This window comes from Falco peregrinus, chromosome 2 (genome assembly GCF_023634155.1).
Source record: "Falco peregrinus isolate bFalPer1 chromosome 2, bFalPer1.pri, whole genome shotgun sequence".
Lineage (NCBI taxonomy): Eukaryota > Metazoa > Chordata > Aves > Falconiformes > Falconidae > Falco > Falco peregrinus.
In genome coordinates this window covers 95,773,540-95,798,045 of record NC_073722.1, presented here as the reverse complement: position 1 = coordinate 95,798,045, position 24,506 = coordinate 95,773,540, and the positions used below count along the sequence as shown (strand labels likewise).

The 24,506-nt window shown below is 45.2% G+C and overlaps 1 protein-coding gene across 3 annotated transcripts in view; it reads left to right on the top strand.

The window, feature by feature from the left end:
• The window catches only part of SETD1B (SET domain containing 1B, histone lysine methyltransferase), a 53,371-nt gene that overhangs the window by 1,548 nt on the left and 27,317 nt on the right, over nt 1-24,506 (top strand). For all 3 annotated transcript variants that reach the window (XM_055795874.1, XM_005237622.4, XM_055795875.1), the window contains 3 exons: nt 501-771; nt 3,569-3,681; nt 6,437-7,612. In XM_055795874.1, the coding sequence (XP_055651849.1) occupies nt 501-771; nt 3,569-3,681; nt 6,437-7,612 (1,560 nt within the window). The remainder of the gene's footprint in view (nt 1-500; nt 772-3,568; nt 3,682-6,436; nt 7,613-24,506) is intronic.

Sequence of the window (24,506 nt, the reverse complement as noted above, 5' to 3'; positions counted from 1 at the left end):
TTTTGGGTTTAGCTCTGTGTTCTTGTTTATCTGGGAGTGAAGCTTCAGTTTCAAGTAGTTTAATGGACCGTTTAAATGACAGTCATATTCCTATTAACATTATTATTTGGCAGACTGTTTAACAACAATCTTCTTTTATAAAGATAACGAGAAATCAATGTGTCTGCCTAACGAGATCACTTGAAGGTTTTGGAGCTGTGTCTTGGGGGCTTCTCGGGTAGGGGGGCGGTGGAGGGGGCCTCTCTGCTGACGGTACAGCTCGAAATACATGTCTGTAGCCCGGAAAGGAGCCAGTTTCAATGAATGGCTGCAGCGGCAGAGGCTCTGCTCAGCTCCGGGGTTCATCCCAGAGCCTTGGAGGCAATTTTTTTTCCCCCCAAAGTTTGCAGGATGCTTTAACCGTCTCCCTCCTGTGTCATCCTTACGCCCTCTCCCACGCTCGTTAACAATGATAATTTTTTTTATCATGTCCCCCTCTCCGTCCTTGTGCCCGTTTCCAGATTGATGAATTTTACGTGGGGCCAGTGCCTCCCAAGCAGGTCACCTTTGCCAAGCTGAATGACAACATCCGTGAAAACTTTTTGACCGACATGTGCAAGAAATATGGTGAAGTGGAAGAGGTGGAGATTCTGTACAACCCCAAGAACAAGAAGCACCTGGGCATCGCCAAAGTGATCTTTGCCACTGTTAAGGGAGCCCGGGAGGCCGTCCAGCACCTTCACAACACATCTGTCATGGGCAACATCATCCACGTGGAGCTGGATACAAAAGGTGAGGGGGCACATTTTGGCCCCGTGCGTTTGGGGTTTGCAGTGCCCCTCTCCTAAAACGAGAGAGTGTTGCAGACCATAAAGACCCGGTGATTAAAAATACGAAGGGAGTGCTCCAGTTCCCCCTTCGAGCGGGTCTGGTTTCTGGGGCCTTTGCAAGTCACGTGGAGCCAAATGTGTTGTCTGTTGCTAGGAGACAGCCCTGTAATTTGCAAAATGCTGCCATCCTGCCCGTGTCCCCTGCCTGGTCCCCTGCTCTCTGCCCTTGGAGCCCTCCCGTGCACCCACCTCCTTGTCCCAGGCTGCCCACCTCCTGGGGCTGCTGGACCCCATGGCACCTGGTTTTTGCAAACTTTGGATTTTTGGGCAAACCTTGGGGGGGTTACCGGGACCCACATCTCTGTGTTCTGGCGGTGGCAGCAGCAGGGCTGGGTGCTGTCCTCTGCGTGCCTGGCATTTCATTGATACTTAGCAGCAAACTGGAAGCTGGCAGCAAAAGAGTGCACACGCAGCACTTGTCAGTGTGTGTGCGAGTGTGTAAGTGTGAGACTGTCTCTTAAAGTGACAGGAGCTCTGAGTCCGGGAGGTATCCAACTCTCAGCCCCAGACCCAAGCCCTAGGGAGCCCAATAAAGCCTCTGGAAGTATGAAAGCATTGCATTTCACTGCTTTGTCTTTTCTCTTTCCTCCAAGTGTGCTAGTGGAGGGCTTTGCTAAAAAAATGCTTCTGAATTTTAGAAAACGTCTAAAGCTGAGGTGGTGTCGATCGGTTGCTGCTTGTACTTCTTCATTCCAAACATGGCATTTCTAGTTTAAAACTGGCTTGCTGCACTCTTTCATGGGAAGAGGACATTGTTAACACTGTTTGCTTAAAAACGTGGGTATTTTTGTTCTGTATTAAAAGGTTTCAACAATTTAGTGCACAAGCTATATGGCAGTTGGTGTGCTACATGTGGTAAGAGGGTATAATAGGATGTTTATTGACAGTGATCACTGGTAGGAGAAAAATCACAGTAGTAGTAATATAATAGTTTGTATTGTGAGCTAAGCTTGACCTTACATATGTATACTTTGAAATTCTAGTATCATTAATGTTTGCAGACAGGCTTCTCCTGCTTACTTTGAAATTCAAAGGTAAAAATTACATTTAAGAACAAATTAACCATTTGGAGGTTTAATAATGGAAGCTAAAGCAGGCTCATAAGTAATGGATGTCTTAATGAGAGGCATTTTAAACAAGCTGATTGTACTACATTCCTACTTGTTCTCCATTTTTATAAACTACTCGGCAAGTCTTGAACAGGCAGCTGTTCAAGAAAGTTAGCTGTGCATCAGGGAAATGAGGGGGTTTTATGCTTCTGTTTCTTGGGAGAAGACATTGCAGTCTTAGTTTCAAATTGCATTTTTGTTTTGTTTGCCAGCTGTATACGGGTTTTTTTTCCATTGTTGCATCTCTTTCATTCTGAAAGAGTGAAACTGTCAGTGTGCTATAATCTGTCACAATCAAGTAAAAAATGTTGTTCCTAAAATAGCATCAGCAGGTTAGGATGTTCTTAAAATATATATACATAGTTTTCAACACTTCTTTCTAGTATTCAGCTTTTAAAGAGAATGAAAGGTTGGTCAAAAACTTTATTTTCATAGTCTAGCAAAACAAATATTAGGAGCAAAGGTGTCATTTTATCTGTCTGGCCAGAGCACAGGCCTGGGAATCTGGAACTAATAAATCCAGTCTTCTCATCTAAGACAGGCTAGTTTAAAGCAGCTTCTCTGCCTCAGTTTATCTACAGAATGGACACATTGAATCTGTCCTTAGAGAAGATAGGTGGGAATCACTTCACATTCATAAACCTCTTTGAAAATGAAATTGTAACTTTTACTGCATTATACTGGGGATCCAGGAAGAATTCTGAAACTTTGTAGCAATTACTGTATATTTACTTAAGCAAGCCTAGCACTTCTATATCCATGGCATTGTAGTCGTATGTGGGGGCGGTGTGTGTTAATATTTCAAGTATCTCTTCAAGCTCTTGTAGTGAAGAGATCTATTTTGTCATGACTTTAATTGAAATAAATCAGTTTACATAGTTGAGGATATGGCTCAAGACTTTGTGAAATGAGATTTGATAACCAAATAACCTCATCTGCAGCATTTATTCAAGCTTTTCTGTTACACGGAATTGTGCTAAGGGGTGCTTTGCTTTCACATTGCACAGAGTGATTCACAGGGAGTTTTATTCTTCGAAGGATGCCACTGAGCACACCTTAAACCAGGGAAGGGAAAAAAGGATCAGTAAGTGTCTTTTTGGAAAAGCAGCATTAATGATTTTGTCCTCGGCATTCCCATGCATCATGTTTGCATTAGTAACAGCCAGTTTCTAGCAAGGTGTGTTGGGAGAGCTTTCTGAAGCGGCTCTGGGTCTTGGCAGAGGCTTGTCCCTTGGGTGAGAGTTTCACTTCTCAAATCTGAAAGCTATTTGCTTGGTGCTTTGGAGAGGAGGGAAACTGCTGTTCTCCAGAAAGCATGGTAAAGAGCAGAGCTGCCAAGCAGGCTGAGAAAAGGAAAAGGATTTTAGAAACCTCCTTGTCTTGGCTGCAGAAGGGAGTATCTGACTTCACTTGCCCAGCAGATGATTTTAAAATGATCCTTGTGAGCCTCAGGGGTGATTCCTGCTCCTCAGTTGCACAGATGCAGTGGGCTGGGAGTGGTAGCAGGGTCGTGCAGGTGTCAAGAATATGTATTTTTACATAGACTGTGGTGTTTGTGTTTAACCAACTCTTCCATTGTGGTCTGTGCAGGTGAAACCCGCATGCGATTCTACGAACTGCTTGTTAATGGTCTTTACACTCCTCAGACCCTTCCTGTAGGCACCGAACAGGATGTATCACCAACTGTGAATGAAACTCTCCAGGTATGTTTGCTTGGCTTTTTTTTTAAGAATAACTTTCTAGAAAATTCAAAACAAATGCATCATCAATGTTAGTGTTTTAACACTTTTAATTTAGCCCCCTTTTTTTTTGTCTTGTCGTAGTTTCAGTGGATGTTACTAATTCATATTTAAATATAACTTGCTCATAATTGCCATAGCAAATGTAACTCTGCGAATGCAGTGCATGTGGCTAATCCGTATGCCGGTGTCTGCATAGATGGCAAGTGCTTTTTGTCTTTCTGAATGAAGAATGCCTACAGAACCGACAGTATGTGCCCTATTAATATTAGAAATTCCTGCAGTTTGGAGTGGATCAGATCTGTCCCTGAGATGAGATTATTCCCTTGAAGTCAGGGGGAATGATTTACAGTGGTACATTTGACCTAGTGTCTGCAGTATGTAATCCTTAGTGTGTATGTTCTTCAGCCTTGCTTAAAGGCTAAAAGATGGAAGGTGTCTGTGAATAGTGGCATCAATTTTCCAGAATCTTAATAAGTCACTGGAATGAGTTGTTAATAAAAGCAGTGGACAGAATTTCTGAGGGCTTCTGGTGTCTCTCAGTACTTAGGGTACAATTCTCTGAATGGCTTTGTACATTTACTTGCTCCCTTGTGAACCCCACTAGGATGAGGGGGAAGTGAAGCCTGTTCGTGTGAAGTCATCAGCCCTCTTGGGTTTTCTAAATGTACTTTGGCTCCCGATTGTGGCTTAGGAACCCACTTTAAGGCATCACATTTGAAAGAGATTTGGCAGAGATATTTTTTTTTCCCTCCTCTCTGTTTCTCTGCAGTCTTACGACTTCTTAAAATGCCATAATTTCATTAATTCTGTGATCAGATGTTTTCAGGACAGGTGAGAGCTGTACATTGAATGTGAAAATCCTGTTGGTCTGCAAAAACAAAATTCTCCTCTTCTCCCACCAACCACTCCAACTGCAACAAGGCAAAAAACACAGTATCCTTTTAACAAAATCATAAAGAGGCTGGTTCTTCCTTACCTCCCAGCAAGGTGTTTTTAAAGACAGGGGGGAGGCAAGTAATGATTTTTCTGGGAGCCCCACTGTGAGCAAGGCCTGGCTTTTCATTTTTGCCGGTTACACATCTCAAAAAAAAACATGGACTGATTGGTTCATACTCCTTTTTCAAGGTCCACAGCAAACCATTTAATTGATGGTATCCCCCAAAGTGGTCCCTGCTGTAATTCTCTTAAAGATTGTTTCTCTAGTTACTGTGTTCATGTATTATATATTATATTATTATCCTGAATAGATTTCCTCCCCCTGCCCCGCCAGTTACCACCAAAATTATTACTTTGTGGGTAACTTCAACTGTTTGCATCATGTTCTTGTCACTAGCATTGCCCAGCAAACTTGTTTGCTGTTGTATCTTAGTGAAATACACCTGATACTTGCTTTCCCCCTCATGCAGAGCAGCAAAGACCTGACAGTTCTGTGAGCCGCAATCCCTGCCTCCAGGCCATATCCAAATCCCACTGAAAAACAACCCTCATCACATCTACACCAAAGGTGCAGAGATGTGGATTTTAGCAAGAGGCACATGGCTGGTTCCTGACCCTTCCTATAGGTTTAAGAACAGCTGAGGAAGAAACTCCTGATGTCCATGTGGTCATGGTCTCTAGGGGGTCACACCAAGAGCAAGTCCATGCTATTGAGTGGGTGAGGTGCGTGTGGGCATAGCTGGGAGGTGAGAGCTCAGCTTGAGTTTGATGGTGCTGGCGTGTTACAAGCAGGTGGTTTTAAGGGTTTCTTTACCTACCAGTGCTTGTGAGAGGAGCAGCCTGCCTGTAGTCTCACCAGTTCGCTATCCTGGTGTGCTTTTGGGGAGCTGGAGCTCAGTCCAGCCTCTTTTGCTACCAGGAGGGTTCTCGCTGAGCTCTTGCTTTGCATTATGGAAAATTGATTTTGGCGCTGATGATAAGTGTGGCACTGTTATGACTCAGCAGAGTCTGAGTTGGAGCAGGGCTGCTCCTAGAAACCCCCTGAATGTGCCTATGAAGTGAGTTGCAGAGCCATTACTTTGCTGCTCTGTAGGCTAGTAGGGTTTCAGTTTCAAATGCCATAATCAGTAGTGCTCTACCTGAGCGTTTGCATGTGACAAGGGGTTTAAAAAGGTGTTTCTGGCAGTTGAGAACTTTTTTGTGCTTTTTATATGCGTAGTCTTCTCCCTTGTTGTTATAGATGAATGTTTGATGGGTCAGCTCCCTCAGCTGGACCAACACAGAGCCCTGCTGCTTAGGTTTGGTTGCAGGACTGGCACTTTGCTGATTTGTATGGTTTGATTTGTTCACAAAAGAAGACAAATGGATAATTTAATGTCTTGGAATTTTCTTAATTATCATTCCTATTTGCAAATTAGACAAGCCTTATGTAGTTGATAAGTTGAAACTCTTAGCTAAAAGAATTGTGTAAGGCTCCTGTTCACCTGATGCTCTTGGGTATAGCTTTTAAGGAATACTGTTGTATCTGCCTTCTTCCTCCTCTTATAGACAAGTACCACTTTGCTTGCCTTTTTCTTTTAAATGAAAGGGGCCTGTTAATAATGGATAATGATTTGTGTTTTCAGGGATGCTGTAACCTTTTTTGTTTGTTTGCTTGTTTCTCCCATGGACATCTGTGCAAACTCCTGGGTACTCAGCTCCTCTGAAAACCAAGCAGATTAGACAAGTAATTTTTTAAAAGTGTGTGTTTAGGTGTTTTTTCTCTCTTCTGCTTTTATAGTTGACGGATTCCCTGAAGCGCCTGAAAGACAGTAACCTTTCTTCTGCGGGATCATCTGTTACCCCAAACAGCAGCACACCGTTTTCCCATGACACAGCCTATTCCAGCTGTCGGCAAGATACCCCAAACTCGTACAGCCAGTTTACCCCACAGTCCCAAGGAACACCTCATACCCCACGGTTAGGGACGCCGTTTTCCCAGGATTCCACCTATTCTAGTCGTCAGACGACACCTGTGTACCATTTTGGGCAGGACAGTGGGTACAAACCCAGGAGACATGAAACAAAATTTACAGACGCCTACAACCGTCGACCAGGACATCACTATGTTCATAACTCAGCAGGTGTTTACCGAGGGACAGAGCATCAGTTTAGTACATACAAATCCCATCAGCAGGAGCCAGTTCAGTTCTCTCACACTCCTCCCCTGAGCCACTCTAGTTCTTCGAGCTACAAATCTGCCTTTTCTCCCTACCAAGCACCAGCTGTATTTCCCCAATCTGATGAGCAGCAGTTTCCCCAAACTTCCAGGGAAACTGAGTACCGAAGACCTGCGCCACCTCCTACTGAGATGGTTGTTGAAAGCAGCGCTGCCACTAACATCGATTTTGTCCCAGTGAAGGAGAAACAGGAGGAGCCTCCGCCCTTGCCCGCTTCGAACACTGCTCCTGAACCGAGCACAGCATCCTTCTCTCAGACTCCAGAGAGAAGCGAGACCCCTGGCACCCCCACTATGGAGTCTGAAATGCAGCATAACAGTTTAGACTCAAGGATTGAGATGCTCTTAAAAGAGCAGAGAACAAAGTTACCCTTTCTTAACGAGCATGACTCGGATAATGAGATCCGAATGGAAGGTAGCCCTATTTCCTCTTCTTCTTCCCAGCTTTCTCCCATCCCAATGTACGGTTCAAACTCTCAGCCTGGTTACAGAGGTCAGACGCCCTCCTCACGCCCTTCCAGCACAGGCTTGGAGGACATTAGCCCCACGCCGTTACCTGACTCTGACGATGACGAGCCCATCCCTGGGACGGCTCCTCTGAGTCAGAATTCCCGGGGGACATCAGAGGCCAGCATGACTCCCATTGATCAGCTAAGCAGGACCTCCAAAATTGAGACCTCGGAGGCTAAAGAAATGGTGCCTGGTGACCAGACTCCAACATCAGAAAAAATGGATGAGGTAAGTGAGCTGGAACTGAGTTACGAAGCTCCATGCATATCTCTAGAGCTGGACAGGGTGGGGAATTGTACTTTTCTTTTAGTGTTGTTAGAGCATAGGGTGTCTGGTGGTTTTTTTCTGTTACTCAAGGCAGCTGGAAATGAGTTAGACGTGACACAAAGTGATGGTCTTAATCAACTTGCCAGTCTCCAGCTTTCCTTGTTTATAATAGCAGCCTGCTGCAATTTATAGCTTCGGGAGAGCTCAAGGACTGCACGAGCCATGGACGCTTGGCCAGTGCTTGTGCTGTGTGAATGTCCTGAGTGTCGATGGACACTTAAGCCACTAGAGGAGTTAACTGAGCGCTTTCTGCCATGGCTTTGGTCCCTGAGCATGGGTGTGCATGTATGCACACATTTGCTTAATGGGGCTTTCATGTTACACTGAAGTATTGAATGTATACTTTGTTTGATAGCTCTCCAGCTATTTATACCATCTGGTTTGAATGGGAGACAGTTGCTGGGTTTTAATACTTGCTTTGCACAGTTGAAAGGGGGAGGTAGTTGGCTTGTGGGGGATGTGCTCCACTGAGTCTTCCAATAATAGAGTGGAGCTTGCTGCCTCTGCTGGGGCATTTGTGGCTGAAGGGACAGCGAGAGCTTAACAGTGTGGAATGGTGCCAGCAGACAGAGAAATTACGTTGCATGGTGTGTCTGTTTGGGAGGTCTGTTGCAACAAATGTGAGTATCGCTGCAGTAGATGTGTTGGTTCTCTTCTGTTGTGTCAAGGAACAGTCAAAATACAGATCTTGGCAAATGCCAGACCCTTTTTCTCCTCAGTATTTATAATAGTCATGCCAGCAGATGAAACTGCTGTCCCTAGTGTGCATGAACTCTGCAGTAAGGGGACTTCAGCCATCCAAGAAGGCTGGTCTTTTGTAAGTGTCCCGAGTGTGGGAGATCAGTTTAATTTCTCATGAAAGTTTGCTGGGGTTAAGCTGGCAGAATGGATTTCCCTCCAGTGGTCTACAGTTGTGACATTTTCACCCGAGAAGTGGCTGCATTTTAGGAGAGGAGGAGCTGCTCCTGTAGCTGTGGGCTTTGCAGAGTGCTTAACTGGAGGAAAACCACTGCAGCAGTAAGGTAGTGCAGGTCTCAGTGCTAAATAGAAAAAAAAATAATTGTAACTGTACTGGATATTTTGTGTTTTCTACATGCCTTTCCAAACCTGCTTGTCCTTGCAGTTGCCAGTTTATAGAAATGATTCAGCTGCTTGAGGTCTCTCATTCATCATTTAGCCTGGCCTAGGCTCCCCTCTTGGGAGGCAAGTCCCTGGCCGGTGGGACCTGATGATGTATTAATTAGGAATGGAATTTTTGATTGCTTGAGCTGGGTCTGGCAGGCTTAAGAGGGGATAACTCTCAGTTTGTTTAAAAAAAAGCACAAGGAAGGCATCCCTCATCTAAAAAAAACACATGAGGAAGGCTTCCCTCATCTCCTTGCCATTCTGGGCTTGTATCTGCTGTCCTTACTCTCATGCAAGTGGGTTGCAGCCAGTTCTGAGCATATTTAGGAAGATGAATGAATGCCAGCACGGTATGTGGGGTCAGGCACTTTGGGTAGCTGACATCAGCCTTGGGGGACTGGCTGGAATGTTATATTTGTGGGTTGCAATATGGGGCAGAAGTGTGCTGACGTTGAAGCCCGTGTTAAGTCTTTGTCTCCCCTTAATGAGATGCTGGTGTCAGAAGTTCGCGCTTGTGGTTCTGTGATACAAAGTGATATAAATGTCTCTATCCTCTGCAGAAGTCAGAAAGGTGGTAGCAGGGTCTCGGTGCAGGTCATTGCTGCCTTAATTGTCTCCTCCCCTCAAAGAAGTTTGATGTTTGTTGTTGGAGCTGTTTATGCAACCCTCCTCTTGGTTACAAATCACACTAAGCTATTCTGGCATGTTGGAAAAGTTGCCTGCGCCTTTCATTGCTCCTTCTGATGCACAAAAAAACATCTCCATGTGTTTTTGCTTCCTTCCCCCGCCCTTCTTCCCCCCAAGTTTTTTGCTTTAGAAAAAGGCTCTCCTGGCTTCCCTCTCTTTTGCTGAAGAAGCAGAGCTGAACAGTGACTTAACATAGGCTGAAATTTGAGCTGCAGCTTTCCAACTGAGTTAGAGAGGGGCATTGACTCTGTCTAAGGGCTGGAAAGCTGAACCTCCAGCTTCAGCCTATTGTGATACCGCTATTCAACTTCCAGTCGTTCAGAGAATCCTCCAGCAAAACAGAAGGAAGGCAGATCCCGAGTATTTCTAGTGACTGTGTGGCGTGGGGAGCAGAGCAGCAATGGTATGTTAGTGTAGGGAGGTCTCCTTAAGAATCATAAGGAAGCAATAAAGCGTAGAGTTTGAACTTCTTATTTACTTCATATTTGGCTCTTCAAGGGTCAGAGCAGCCCCAGGCCAGCTCTCTTAGAACGGGTGCTCTAGCTGGGAAAATCTCAGGACTCATAAGGATGCCAGCAAAGTTGCAGGGAGGATTTTCCTGAGACAATAGGTGCTTTTCAAGGACCTACTCCTGTTTCCTGTCAAAACAAGCATGATCTTTGTCAATGATCGCCAGTATGGTAACATTTGTTCCATAGGTGAAGCGCTGTCAGATTGTCAGGCAAGTTAACCACCCCAGACTTGCCATAAATAAAGGAGGTACAGCCAAGCCCCAGCAATTGCTCTGATTTGTCATGCAAGACCCCGGAGTTTGGTTTCAAGATCCGGTATGATACTCCTAAGCCAGAGCTTGGCAGGGAGTTCGGGTGTGGGAGGGGAAGGGCTGTGCATCTGTCTGCAACACCTAACTACGACTAATCTCAGAGCACTGATTATGGTTTGCAGAGAAAGTCCTGCTGAGCTTAGCCAAGGGACAAGCACTGAGAGGTGGAAAAGAGTGGGATGTGGGCAGTACGAGGTAAGAGGAGGAAAGGGATCCTTTACAAACAAACAACACTACCTGTCAGCCAGGGCAACAAGGCAGAGAGGGCTTTTTCAATAAACTTAGAAGATGGCAAGGAAAGGAAACAGCTGAGCTGCTTTGTTATTTTAGGAAAATTTTTGAGGATAGCAATATACAAACTTTCCTTCCTATGTTCTTGAGAGATAACAAGGAAAGAATTGTAATTATTTTTTTCACAGGATCTTTGCTGTTTCAGAAGTGCAAAGGTTGAGTAAGTACAGTTTGATGTTTTGACATCCCATTTGAGCCAGGTCTTGTTGCTTTGCTTGTTACAGGAAGAGGCCTTGCCTGTGTGTGCTGGGGAGGGTGACAGGATTGTAACAAGTCACTTTGTTGTATATTGATGATGCCTTTCATGTTTCAGCTCATGAACGTTTTAGTTTGTGTGTGTAGCCAGTGTGTACTAGGAAGACCGTATGACTGACAATAGTATTCTTTGAGATTTATAAATACAGAGGTACATTTTAATTGTGGGATCAAGACTCCTGTCTTCCTGGTAGTTTGGCTAAGCGCCTAGTTACTGTGATGGGAGGGGTGCTTTAAAAATGCCAAAGATAATCATAAAAGTGAAGATCCTGAAACATGAATGAGGTGAGAGCAGTTCTTGTGCTTGCTGTGAGTTTTAGCAAATGGTTTGGGGAGCAAACTGGAAGTCACACAGTGCACAGCAGCCCTAGAGGCCATGAAAGCTGCTGCTGTCACCAGCACCTCTCAGTGTTTGTCGGCTGTTGCAAATGTTTTTGATGCTGAGCTGCCTCTTACAGGACAGCATCAGCATCCTTGTGACAAGCTGTGTGTGTGTGTACAGCAGATCCTCTTGTGGTTACCCAGGGAGAATTTCTGTGCTTACACATAGATGAGGTGGGTCAGGCCCAGTCCTGCAGTGAGCTCTGCTGAAGTCCCTGAGGTTACATCTGGGCTGAATTTGCACTTCATGTTGAAGTATCTTCGGGTTCTTGTGTGGTCACGGCCAGAACTGGAAGAAATTTATGCTGAAGTGTCATATTGTCTCTCTGGAGCCTTAGCAGGATGCGATGATATTCTCCTCAAGACACTGCATCGTGCCTTGTGCTGCTCTGTGCTGCAGCATCCCGTACGGACTGGGCTGTGTTTCAGTAGCTGGTAAATGATTCCCCTTTCCTACAGAGCGAAGTTCAACCTTTTAGTGGTCACGAGCACCTGTGAGAGAAAGCAGTGCCCCGATGCTGTCCAGGCAGCGAGAGGAGCTGCAGGGGGTTTCTCTGCCAGCAGTACCTGCAGTGGTTGCCCCAGGAGCAGTTGATGCCCCTTGGAGCTGTGCTGTGCAGGAGCAGGTCAGTCTCTGGCTGAAACAGGATGCTCTGCTCCTGCACCCTGTTCCCACCTGTGGGTTGTGTGGGTTCAGAGGCAGCCCCATGTTCCTGGGACATTGACAGTGCGTTAGAGGGAGCCTCCTAAAGATGAACCCAAACACACTCAACTGGGGGATGTTTCTGGGCTGGAGAGTGCAGAAGTGATTTATTCAAGGTAAATGAACATTAAGGTTGAGAAGGTAGAGTCGTAAGAGCCAGGAAATTTGATACCTTGGTTTCCACAGTAACTGTGCAAGAGCCCTTATGCCCATAAGTAGCTGTTATGTATGTATAATATATATGGGTACACCTGGGATCCAATTTACAGCTAGAGTGGGATTCATCATTTCTGGAGGGAGATGGGGGGAGTACGTGTGGGGAATGGTTGTTCTGAATGTATTTTTTTAATTGAAGAAGGGAGAAAAACCCAAGAGCTGTGATTTATGCCCAGTCTCATAAACACTTTTTCAAATTTTCCTGCCTCCTGAGCTCTTGTGAATGTGATCATGCCTGACAGAACCGGTTCCTAATGGAAACTCAAAAAATAGGTATACGTTATGATCACGAATTTCCAGAAATGTAGCCAGCCAATGCCCAGGCAGCAAAGATTTGGATGACTGCTGTGGTTTTATATGTGAATTACACCAGCCATGTTAAACCTGTGAAATTAAAATGAGTGAGCTGCTTAAACTGTGGGTTCAGTTCTGCCCTCTGACCCATGCACAGCAGCAGTGAGAAGCCACAGGGACTTCAGGGGATCTTGTGGAGTTCAAGCTTGCTCAGAAAAGAAAGGCAGCACACAAATCCCTCAAAAGGTGATTTAAATGCGACACTACACTGGACCCTTTTGAGAGCTCAGAGATCTGTTCAGCCTCCATGTCCAGCGGAGGGAGCACACTGGGGCAGGACTGCAGCCCTGCATCATCCTGGGGATGCTCAGGGCTGAGAGTCGGTTCCTATATAACCTGGTCAAGACCAAGGTAGGGATGTCCTGGCTCCCAAAGCAGTGGAAATGCAGGAGGATATTGTTACGTTACCTCTTTTTCCAGAGCTGATACTTGAAGACCACAGGCAGGGACTGCTTCCTTTACATCTGATTCACTTACCACATGAAAACCTGCTGCTCCTGCAGAAATGTACACAAAGTAGGGAAGTTGCTTTGTGTTTGCTAAGTTGTGTTTTACTTTTGACTTTTTGTATTCGGCTCCAGAGTGCTTGCAAGGCAGGTGGTTAGCAGAGCAGAGGGCTGGACCAGCCAGATGTGTTCAGTATAGGAAACAGTGAGAGGTAACAAGCCTGGTGTGGTTTTTGCAGTCACTTTTTCAGAGCAGAATTGCATAGGATTCACCTGGTGTTCCTGGTCATGCACCCCCCTCATATGTGTATGCTCATGGCGGGGGGAGGGGGGGAACTAAACAGAGAAACACCTGACTGTTTGTGGTTTGGGTTTGTTGGATACCTGACAGCTTCAGTAGAATGAGAGAACATGCCTCTTGTTGATAACAGCACTAGAAATGGTGAAATGCTCTGGAGTGTAACTGAAAAATAGAAAGCAGGCTGTGGTTGGGAGGCCGAGTGGTTCTTTCACTCTCTTTATACCAGGCCAAGACTTTGAGGCTTTTGCATTTTGCATACCTAATAGAGATGACATTGCCGTCCCTTTTTATAAATCAGTTGTGACTATACTCTTGCCACTAGCTCAGTTTGTTCCCTACTTTGCCACCAGTGACTTTCTGTAAATTTTCAGTTCTTGGTGGACTGGGTATGTATAATTGAATCTCTTGTTAATAGGTAGAGCACTACCTATTTTGTGTTTATGTAATCTATAGATGCTCTGCTGCACTGGAAACTTAGATCCAAATTACAATGTTTAACCAGAGCATATAGCTTATGGCAGAATAATATTTGCAAGTCTGAGCTCTGCAGACCATTTACAGTTAGAGCGCCCTTGGCATCTTCTTTTTGCTGCTTACAGAGTTCTTCCTATTCTTTTCAACACTTGTGTTTTAGCAGTGATGATATCGAATGTTCAGATGTCATAAATGCAGGCTGTGAAGCCTCACATTGAAATGACACGTTTTCCTTGCAGTTTCTCCAACCCATTATCATTCTAGTTGTGTTTCACATCTGATGGTTGTGAAAAGTGACCAAGGGAGAATGCAGATAAGTTACTGGATGGCAGCGTGTGTTGCAACATGCAGTGACACTGAGAAAATGTGCCAGTGTTTAGGTAATCAGTAGAAATATTGAGAAAATAATTGCTGTTAGCATATTGTGCTAGCAGCCGCCAGAACAGCACTAATTTCTGGGTCTGATTGTGAAGAAGACGGAGCAGCCGCTGTGTTCTATATGTGGCTGTGTCTGACACAGAGCAGTGAACAGACGAGCACTTATTCAAATTTTTGCTGGCTGTTGCCTTTCCTGGAGTCCTCTAAATAGATACAGTTCACCAGTAGAACGGTTTTTCCGTATACATCAATTTTGAGTCCCATGACTTTGCCAGCCCCCTTCTATTGCTTTTAATTTTCGGTTTGGGGTACTTGTTTGTACCTAGTGAAGATGGGGCAAAACTCAAAACGAAACCTGTGAGTTCGTTAACTCTGCTCATCACGTACCTGCCCACGAGGGCTCCTTTGACCCAGACGTGTTACTGCTGTCTCAGGATTTATTATGAAAGTGCAGAGCTTGCTTTTGGAAATGCCCATTCATCATGATAAAAAGATAGCTCAGATTTTTCAGCTTGTTTAAAAACAAAGTCTTTAAAAAGAAAAAAAGGTAAAAAAAAAAGTCTTTAAAAATGTTTTTTATTTGTTTAAAATAAAGCCAGTGACTGCTTTTGCAAGGTTCCAGTGGTGCAGACAGGCATGGTGAGGTCAAGATGCATGTAAAATAGCAAGATGGCAAACTGGGGTTTCTAATTTCTCCCCAGGTTGGAATAGGTTCACTCCTCTGGGTGTTGCAAAAGTATTGCTTCAGGAGCAGTTTGAGTAAAGGAAGTTGTTCGCGGCTTGGGCTCCAGCAATCGCTCTTTGCATAGAGGGCACTGTGCGTGCTGCGCAGGCACAGCGCAGGGAGGAAGCGAAACTGCTGCTCGAACTCAAAGCTGGGAGAGTTCTAATGGTTTGGAGGGTTTGGTTGCAAAAGGGTCTGAGAGCTGTAGCAGAACTTCCAGTTTTCACTCATTGAGACTTGGGTGCTTTGACTCAGGTGCTTTTGAGTGGCATTTGGATTTGTTGGCTGCTCTGAATGTGTGGGTTTGTGGAGTATGTGTTTATGTGGAGCTGATAACTGTGTACTAAGTGCAATTTATTGCACACCTTTGACCACCTCACCTGCGTTTTGCCCAATCTCTCTTTCTCCATATCAGGCAGTAAGTCAGGGAGATTGTTAGGAAAAAGGCTGTGAGAATGGTGAGGAGGGGAGGAAGAGGAGAAGCAGAGATGGTCTCACCAGGGTCCAGTCCTTCCCATCTTTCCCCTTTGCTTGCATCTTGAAGCATTCAGGGTGGGATGTCCTCGGGCTCACCACTGCCCAGATTTCCTGTATCAATGAGTGCGATGGCATGGAGCCTTAGGAAAAAGAGGGCTGAGGATTGTGCAGGTTGGGTGGTGTGGAAGAAGGGCTGGGTTTGGTTTTTCGTGGGGTTGAAATGGCCCTTTGCTGGCCTGATCAAGGAATTGGTTGTTTGCTGGTTTTGTTGATGATGTGGAGTGTGAATTGCTTTCTTATATCCAGATTTTTCCCAAAAGAGCTGTTTTGCAGTGAGCGATACAGTTTTGTGCTTACGTCCAAGTGGTGTGCCTTCGTGCCACTATGCAGGATTAACGTGCATTGCCCATGTTGGGGAGGTGTTCCCTCTGGAGCCTGGGGAGGGATTGCTGAAGTAGGCAGCATCTTTCCAGGTTTCCCTTCTCCTGGAGGAGCTTGTTATTTCTGGTGCCTTGTGTGTCCCAGGCAAAAAAAAAAATAATTCAGGTGATAGTGTTATTTGATGGAAGCAGGAGCTGGTTTTAATGTTGGTGCTTGGCTCTGGGGACACTTTCCCAATCCAGTCCTTGTTGCTAAGTGGTTGCCAAATGTGGCATTTTGGTCCGCAGATGTGGCTGGGAGTTTCCAGTGCAGATAATTGAAATACTGTCTTTGAAGGACGCAAATAAATGCGAGCAACTGTTATCATGGTGCTACAAGTATTTTGCACTTGTCTGGGAAAAAAATTACTTGGAAAATATGAAAATCCTTAGTACTGCATAAAATTATTCAAATTACAGTAAAACATGAAGGGCAATCTACTGGTTGAATACATGCCATGGAGATGTGTGTGAAAGGATGCATTTTGACAAGAGAATCTCAGTGAATTTCTTTGCTTTTTAATACAATGTCAGGTGGGATGCATCTCCCAAAATAAATCGGAAAAGTGGTAACAGCACATGGTTTTGCAAACTTGAGGTGTATTCGAGGTCAGTGAGAGCTGGCAGGAAGACAGTGTGAGTTTGGTGACAAAAGGCAGCCCTGATGGAGACCTGATGCTGGGATTGCTTTTAAATTTGCTGGGAGCAGGGAGCACCCAGCCTAGCTGCAAGACACCAGAACTAAGCCGTGATCCCTGCTGGGTTGGATGCTCAGACTTCAGCTTGAGGAAATCTTGTTGTATGACTCTGTCTTGGCTCGTTGCTGGGGTGCATGTGCTCCAAAAGGGCTGTGGCACAAGGCTGCAGTTAGGGAGGTGCTTTTTGGCATGGCTGTTGTGGGTGCACAGTCCTTTGGGGGAACGCCAGTTGGCTTTTGCAGCCCAGCTCGGGAGGCTGTGTATTGCTCTGGGGTTGTGGAGAGAGGGGGGGAGGCAGGCGAGGGAGACATGAGGAACTGCACTGGTGGGTTTGCACTGTTTTGGGGGGGTTAACCACTGTGCGGTAGGTGCAGCTTGCACATGGCCTCTGTCTTTGCTCTGGAAGGTTTTGTGTGGGTCTGCTCTCAGTGTCCAAGCTGAAGAAAACCTGAGCTTTACATAGTACCATGCCTTTAATAAAAACTAAAAATCAAAAGGGCAGCTCAATAGTGGTCTCTAAACTTCTGAGTTGGGATGGCGATGGTGTGAGGACTAGATTTTATTGCAAGTGAATTGGGGGCTAAACATACAAACTGAGTTGTGAGAAGGATGAATGTTGAACCCATGTTATGACCAAGTTTTTGAAGTATTTTTACCATTTTGACTGAGCTCTAGTATCAAGAGTATCGCACGGTGTAACTCTGTTCTTACTGAGGCACAACCTTAGTATCACATCCAGTGAGATGTATTGATCATGGTATGTGGTATAAATAAGCAGTGCCATGTGGCTCTGGTGCTTCAAAAGGTGCTGAGGCTAAACCATCCTAAGCAAAAAACTATTATTTGCAAACCACCAAGCCAGCTGTTCCTGTACAACTGCTAAAAAAAAAATAATAATAAATGCCTGTGCCTTCCAGCTGGTCACCTGAATCAGCAACTGCATGAGCACAGAGCTGTGTTTGGCTGGTTTTGTGTCTTTCTCACAACTGTTTCACACAGCTCTTTAAATGAGTAACCTGCCTTTCCAAGAGTTCATATGTAAGTTCAAACTAATGAACCAATCTAATGGGAAAGCTGCTTTAAAAAATAAAAATGACCGCTGTGTGACTGAGAGTGGTTTAGTATGTCTGCTCAGGTACGGAGAGATGCTGTGCTGCGGTGTGCTTCTGTGGGGCTTTGCACTCATCATTTTGCCAAAGCTCTTTAAAGCAAGCATTAAAGAAGTGAGTAAAGCTGTCACCAACATGGGGAGGCCTGAAAGAGCCTGAGGGCTGGGGTGGTTGGTCCGAGGAGCAGAGAGCGTGGGGGACCTGCCACTGGTGGCTGCTGCTGAAGGGTTCTGCCCATGTGCCTGCAGCCCTTCTGCTTGAGCAGTCATCTGTAGTAGCGCTTGATTATGGTTTTGCTGCAAGAGAGAACGGAAAGAGACTTTGGACTAACCCATGAGTAAGCAAGGAAAAGGCAGGTCTTTACCTTTCCTTGGTTGTCTGTGGTGTTGGGGGTTATTTCTTCTAGGTTGCTGAAAGACCTTCAGTGGGAGGTCAGAGCAGTCAGTGCTGTGCAGAAACCCCACCAACAGCCAGGATGTATGCGGTGGTGCTCCCCTGGGGTCTCTCTGCTACTCATGACCATCAGATTAGGACACGATCATGTTCAGTAGTTGTTGGTGGACCCGTCTTCCACAAACATCTAATCATTTCTTAAACCCATCTGCACTTCTGAGTCTTTGTAGTATCCTGTGGCAATGAGGTGCATAGCTGAATTTTGCTCTAGATGAAAAGTATTTCCATGTGTTTGTTTTCAACCTCCTGCTTGTTAATTAGGCGACAGGTGGGAAAATCAGCGTACTTTACCTCTTGTCTTTTTTTTTTTTTTAATATTTTATGCCTGCACAAATGGCCGTGGGAATGCAGCCCAGCCGTGGGGTATTTCCACTCTGGTAATTTAGAACAGTTGTGGTTACACAATTTATTTTGCATATAGTAGGGATAGTTTAATAGCAGAAGTTTGGTATCTTCTAGAAGGCCATGAGAAATGTCATGTCTTGCACAGAGATTATTTTTGTTAAGGAATCAGTCAACAGTTGGCAACCACAAGGGTTGTGTTTCCATCACCCAAGAGAAGTGGTATGGGGAAAAAGTTGCCTTTCCCTCACTGAGCAGGTTTCGGAGAGGGACAACTTGGAAGGTGTTTCTGGCTGGATATTGCTTTAGGCTTTGTCTTAGAGCGAGGAAGATTTTTATTGTTTTAATGAACATGTTATGTACTTCAGCAGATGTGCTTGATTCTCTCCTTTCTGACTGCACTTAGTTGAATCAGAATACAGCAAGAGAAGGAAAATCTAAGCAGGAAATAAAGCGGTGAAAAAATAAAGATGCCTCCAGAGAGAAGATCCGTAAGAGAAGAGAAATGTTACCAAAGGGGAAGTGTTTGTTGCTGGCCTCACCCTTACTTTTGAGGAAGAGCATCTGTACTCAGCTGCTTTAGCTGTTTGAAATAGGCTCCTTGGAGTGAAGCGTCACCGGCGGTCTAGCTGGGTTTTAATGCATCGACGGCACTTTGCTGGGAAGGACTTGTTAGCTTGTGTTGTAATGCTCAGAAAATGAGTGGAGCCTGCTAAGCTCATTAGGGTGCCAGTCATCATTTGTGGCCACTGCTGCAAAGGGCTCGCAGTCTGGCCGAAGCCAGTTAGAGGTGTTTTTGTCCTGTGAGCCTTTCATTCCCCGGGGTCATTCTGTACTGCTTCTTCCCAGCTGGCCTGGAGCACTTGCACCACCTGCGGTGGGGGCTTCATCCGAAGTGGTTAATGCTTTTTGTCAGACGGTCAAGATCAGATGGACTGGCTGAATGGTCTTCTGCAGTAGCTTTGCTGGGGATTTCAGAAACACAGCAGAGATCCTGTTGTCCTCTCTTGGGATGATGACAGTGGCTGTCTCCAGAACCGGAGGCCACAGATTTTTTTATTTGAAAACATACTGTATTGCCACCGTGACTGCAGTCAGGATGCTAACGAGGTCCGGAAGACCTTATTAACACAGTGTTCCTTCTTTCATGCTTTCATACTACTTCTTGAATAGTTGGTACTGGGATAGAAGAGAGCTGCTGGGAGGAGAGTAGTGCTGTGTCTGTGTGACCTCCCGGGCCAACAGTGGAGGACTCATGAAATCTCAGCAAAACTGTTCAGGAAAGGGAAAGGCTCACATAAAAATCAGGACTTTAACTCTTTCCTTTTGTTTGTTCCACACTTTCTGGAAAGTAAAAGCTGTACTTTGGAAAAGGCTTGTTTGGAAGGGGCTGTTCTAAGCTACCTCCATCAGCTGTGGGCTACAGGTTCCTGGGTTTTCTTGTGCGTGCCAAAAAGAAGTTAGTCCTCTTTGCTTCCCAGCCACTTGAGCAGATCAGAACTGTGCCCTAGAAATTCAGGACAAGATAAGCTCAAACTCTGAGAGAGGGGAGGGAGAAGCCAGGCTCATTATTTGAGATGCCTCTTGAGAAGGAAGGCAAGTGTCTGAACTGCTGCCTCAGGATATGCTAATGGCACCTGGGTCTGAGAGCAGACGGCAGCCAGCAGAAGAGCATTAAAAGATGATACTGATGCATGATCTAACAAAAACTCCTCTTGTTTTTCTTTTGTCTGTTGTCCTTCAAGACCTTGATTCCTACATTTCTGCCCTCCCTTCTGAGGAGACTCAACGTTGCATGGTTTGCATTGCAGGCATCCAGGTCTTACAAATGAAACTGCTGTTGTACTAACTGGAAGTGCAGGGAGCACTGAAAATGCTGCCATAACTGTAATAGCCACGTGATTTCAGATACTCGAGGGTATAGTAGTAGTATGTAAAAGGGGAAGACTATCAAACTGTCCTAGTTCTGCTGATTAGAAGTTGTTCAAATAAAGTATGTGTACAACCTAGTCTTCAATAGGCTGATATCAGCTGGGAAGCTAGACTGTTTTCAAAGCTTATCTGCTTGCTTATCACCTTGTTGGTAGCAAGATCTGAATTCATGGCTTCATTTGACCTAAGGTTTAATTATGAGGGTAAGCTCAGGGGATGGCATATGAGCTCCTGCCTGGCACTGAACTGTAAGGTATCTGTGTACTCTGCACATGCAGTTACTGCTTTTTCTTGTTTTGTTTTATTTATAGGTGGACTCTGATCTAGTATTGCCAATTCCCTTTATCTTTGATTGTAAAGTACCTTCTGCTCTCTAGAAATGAGGGTGCATTTCTGCACGCCAGTGTGAAGAACAGAATGGAGCAATTCAGAATCATTTGGGAAATGAATTCTCCATATACAGTGGGATTTCTCCAAAATTCCATGGTTTGCTTTGCATCTTTAGGGAGGGAGATGCTGCCTCAAGCTCTGCATCTTTTGTGTGTGGACAGACCTTAGAATAATATCTACTGATAATAGCTGAGATGGCAGAAAATGACAGAGAAGCCTATTGCATGCTTACTGCTGCCTTTCTCTTTTTCAGAGAGACTGTTTAGTTCCTCTGTTGGATTTGGCTGGTTTGTTCCCAGGACTCTGCACCACTGAACCTGGTGTCTGAAAAGGGCTTTACCTGGGTAAAGCCAGTCTGGCTGTATGAAAGTCTTTGGGAGAAGCAGAGAACATTCCCTGACTAATTTATCTGTAGGGGGTATTTTCTTGCCACTCTACCATCCTTTTATGCATGACTTAGCTTCCCAGTCGACTAAAGCCTTTGAAGTTAGATTGCAAATAGCTCTTCAGCTATCCCTTCCCCCCATCTGAAATAGGGAAACCAGAACAACCATTGCTGTGGAAAGAGCCTGCCTTGTTACATGGCTCCCCAATGTTAACACCCCTCTCTCTTTTCCATCTTCCTTTTCCTTACCTCCTCCTCCCCCCATAAAGAAACCTTTTTTCCCCCTTAATAAGATCTACTTAAGACTTGAGGGAAAAGGCCATGGTTCCATAAGATGGTAAATCCAATTTTAGGGTGTTTCATATGTGATGAAAAACACTATGGTCGCATGACACAGCCCCTGAATTGGCACACATTCGCCCTGCCAGTTCGGATTTGTTCACATAATGCAGAAGGGACGACTGTCCAGGCAAGCTTTGCATTGGGGCACGCATGGGCTGCCCAGGCATCCCTGATCTTGGGCTGGGGGCCAGTGACTCCCCCGCCTCATACTCTCACTGTATTTTGTGATCTGTCCAGTTGTATGTTCATGTTTGTCTCCGCTCAAATCTATGCGGTCAGGGGGTCTGGAAGTCTCTGCATTGATGAATGTGGACCTAAAGGATGTTATGTTAGCCTGCATGCTTCCTAGAGCTGTCTGCAGGCACCAGTGAGTCTCTTGTGCATGCTGGAAGCCCAGGGGCAATATCTGGCATCTCCAAATAGCTGCTCTTCAGCGATCTTGCCAACAGGAGCAGTGTAACTGCATCATATGCCATGAAGCTTGCAGTTCAGAGCCTCCTTTCCCTTTCAGAAGAGAGAAAGATCTGAATTAAGCCACCCCTTTTGTGGAAGGTAACACACTTGCTAAAAAACAGAGCAACCCCCTTGGCAAGTTATTGCCCTCTTTGCCAGTTTACCTCTTCAGGCTTTCTGCTGAGGCAAATCTGGCAGATGTTCATCCACTGACTTAATTTATGGCTCTGATGATTGCTGCCCTAGGAAGCTCTTGCAGTGGGCTCTTGACAGTCATGTTGAAAACTGAAGTGTGGTGCTCTCTTGGCAAGAGAATGGATTTTTGAAACTACTGAACATTGGTGGAGTCTTCTCCCCTTGAGATCACATTCTCAAGTTGTCTTGTTTCTGAATCAGTGAAGATCTGGTTACCTCCGACCACTAACGGCACTGCATTTGCTTCCCATCTCTGTCCTCTGCTTCTTGTAGAATTATCTGTCCTTCCTTGGATTGCTTGCTAACTAAAAGAAGGGTTTTATCTCATGGTAATGCATAGAGGCTCCTGAATGGGTGCTTCTTACTCCAGAATGCATCTCAACTTTTGGAAAGAAGAATCCATGCCCTGTTTGATACAGCCACTGGAGAGTCTATGTACAGTCAAGCAAAAATAGCCTGAACTCCTGTTCAATTGTTGCATTAATTTTCTTTTATTTTTTGGTTTTGTCATGGACCATTTCATGGCCTATGTCTAACATTCAGGGGCTTTGCTTTGGGAAATACTGATTGAAGCTACTGTTCTGTTCCTTTCCTTGGAGACACTGATGTTATTCCACTGTCCTGCAGGGAAAAGGCAGAGGATAATCCCCTCTGGAGTCTGAAATGGTGCACTGAAGTGTCGAGACCCATCTCTGATGCTCAGTGCATCAGAGGGCCTGCAGGAAACTGGCAGTGCAGTTTTACGTAAGTCTGGGATGCTGTCTTTGGCACTTCTGCCCATCATACAGGAGTAATTTCAGCTCTTTTTGTCATCTTAATTCACTAGATTTTCTAATGATGGCAAGGACCATTGGGCAGCCTTCCAGCTCTCCATCTGTCCTTAAAAACACAAGTTGATTTACTTATATTTCTAGTGTCAAGAAACATTGGAAGTGAGAGAGGAGACCTTTTCCCTTTGTAAGTGTTAGCTCTGTGTGCCTCCCCCTCTTGAGCCTTTCCTGCCGTGTGCTGAAAGCCCAGGTGAGTTCCTTCCTTGCATCCTTCCAAATCCCAGCTTGTGGCATCTCCCCATGTACAGGATGGTCTAATTAGGGACCAGCACCTGAGGCAGCACATTGGGAGATGCAAACAGGCACCATGGTGGCATTTCCTCACCCCTGTCCCCCTGTTCTGGGACTGATGGGGACGTCTGGGGAATTCTCCCTCTATCCTTCTGTGGTCTGAAGTATCAACTTAAAAGTTCCCTTTTGACATTAGAAGAAAAAAAGAAAGTGGTGTAAGTTCGGCTGGTGTTTACCGTGCTGTATGTTTACAATGAGTACTTCAATATTATTGTCACTTGTTTTACTCGTTGTGCAGCCCTGTAGGCGTGGGGAGAATTGTCTGTGCCAAAGCAGCACTGCAGGTAAAAACGAGACCAAAACACAAGCTGAACCAATAGAGTGTATGTGTCAGGTAGGATATTGGCATCTTAAGAGCTTGAATTCTCTTTTTCAAGTAGCAAAAGATACTTTAGCAATTGATAATGAAGAAACCAAAACACCCAAGTAACATCTCTCCTTCTGGGAGAAATCCCTGCTCCATTGCAGCTTTTTTGGTGCCCCATTTTGTGGGACACAGCAGTGAGTCCATTGCCCTGATCTGTGTTTTGCTCTGCTTTGTTTACAACCTTTGCCTGCGAGTTAGATTTGCAAAGTGCTGTATAAATATATAGCTATATAAAAATCTTGCAGTCTTCAGCTCTTGAGGTAGAAATACATGTTGCTGACGATATTTATAATCACTGATCTGTAATATGTTAATCTTTCAATTTGCCTGTTACTGAGCCGGGCATTTTATTATAGTACAAATACACCTGAAAGCTGTCCCAATTAAAAGCTGCTGTGATTGCAATTGCTTGCTCTGACAGTAGCAGGAGGATGGGTACTCTCTTAGATGCCCAAAGGAGGAGGCAGTAAACAAACTTCAGCGTAGATCCAGCTGCAGTGGTGGTGTGCTGGCTGACATGGGCCACCACGGGCGCTGGTGACAGCACAGTTATCTGGACAGGCTTGAAAGCTCACCTGGGAAGATGCAGGCAGCTCTGTGGGTTTTTTTTTTTTGCTGCTGTAGCTAAACTGCTGGCAAACCAGCTTGAGTAGCTCTGCCCTCCCGTATTCCCCTTCTACAACACCAGCAAAGTACCACCCTTGTGTGTGTTCTTTCAGAGGGAGATAACTATAATTATAGTTAGCAAAGTAAAAATATTTGCATGTATTGTAACTACAGTGCTGAGTCTGCCTTGTTCATGCCTGACACCGTGAGGTGTGAATGCTTAGCATGGTCCCTCTGCCATGTCATCGTGCCCGAGTGTTGTACTCCCAGTAAGCAAAGAGGGCAGTTCAGAGGCCTGGCTCCTCTTCACGTGCTTTGCCCAGAACGTGGGGAACCTGCAGGCTTTTC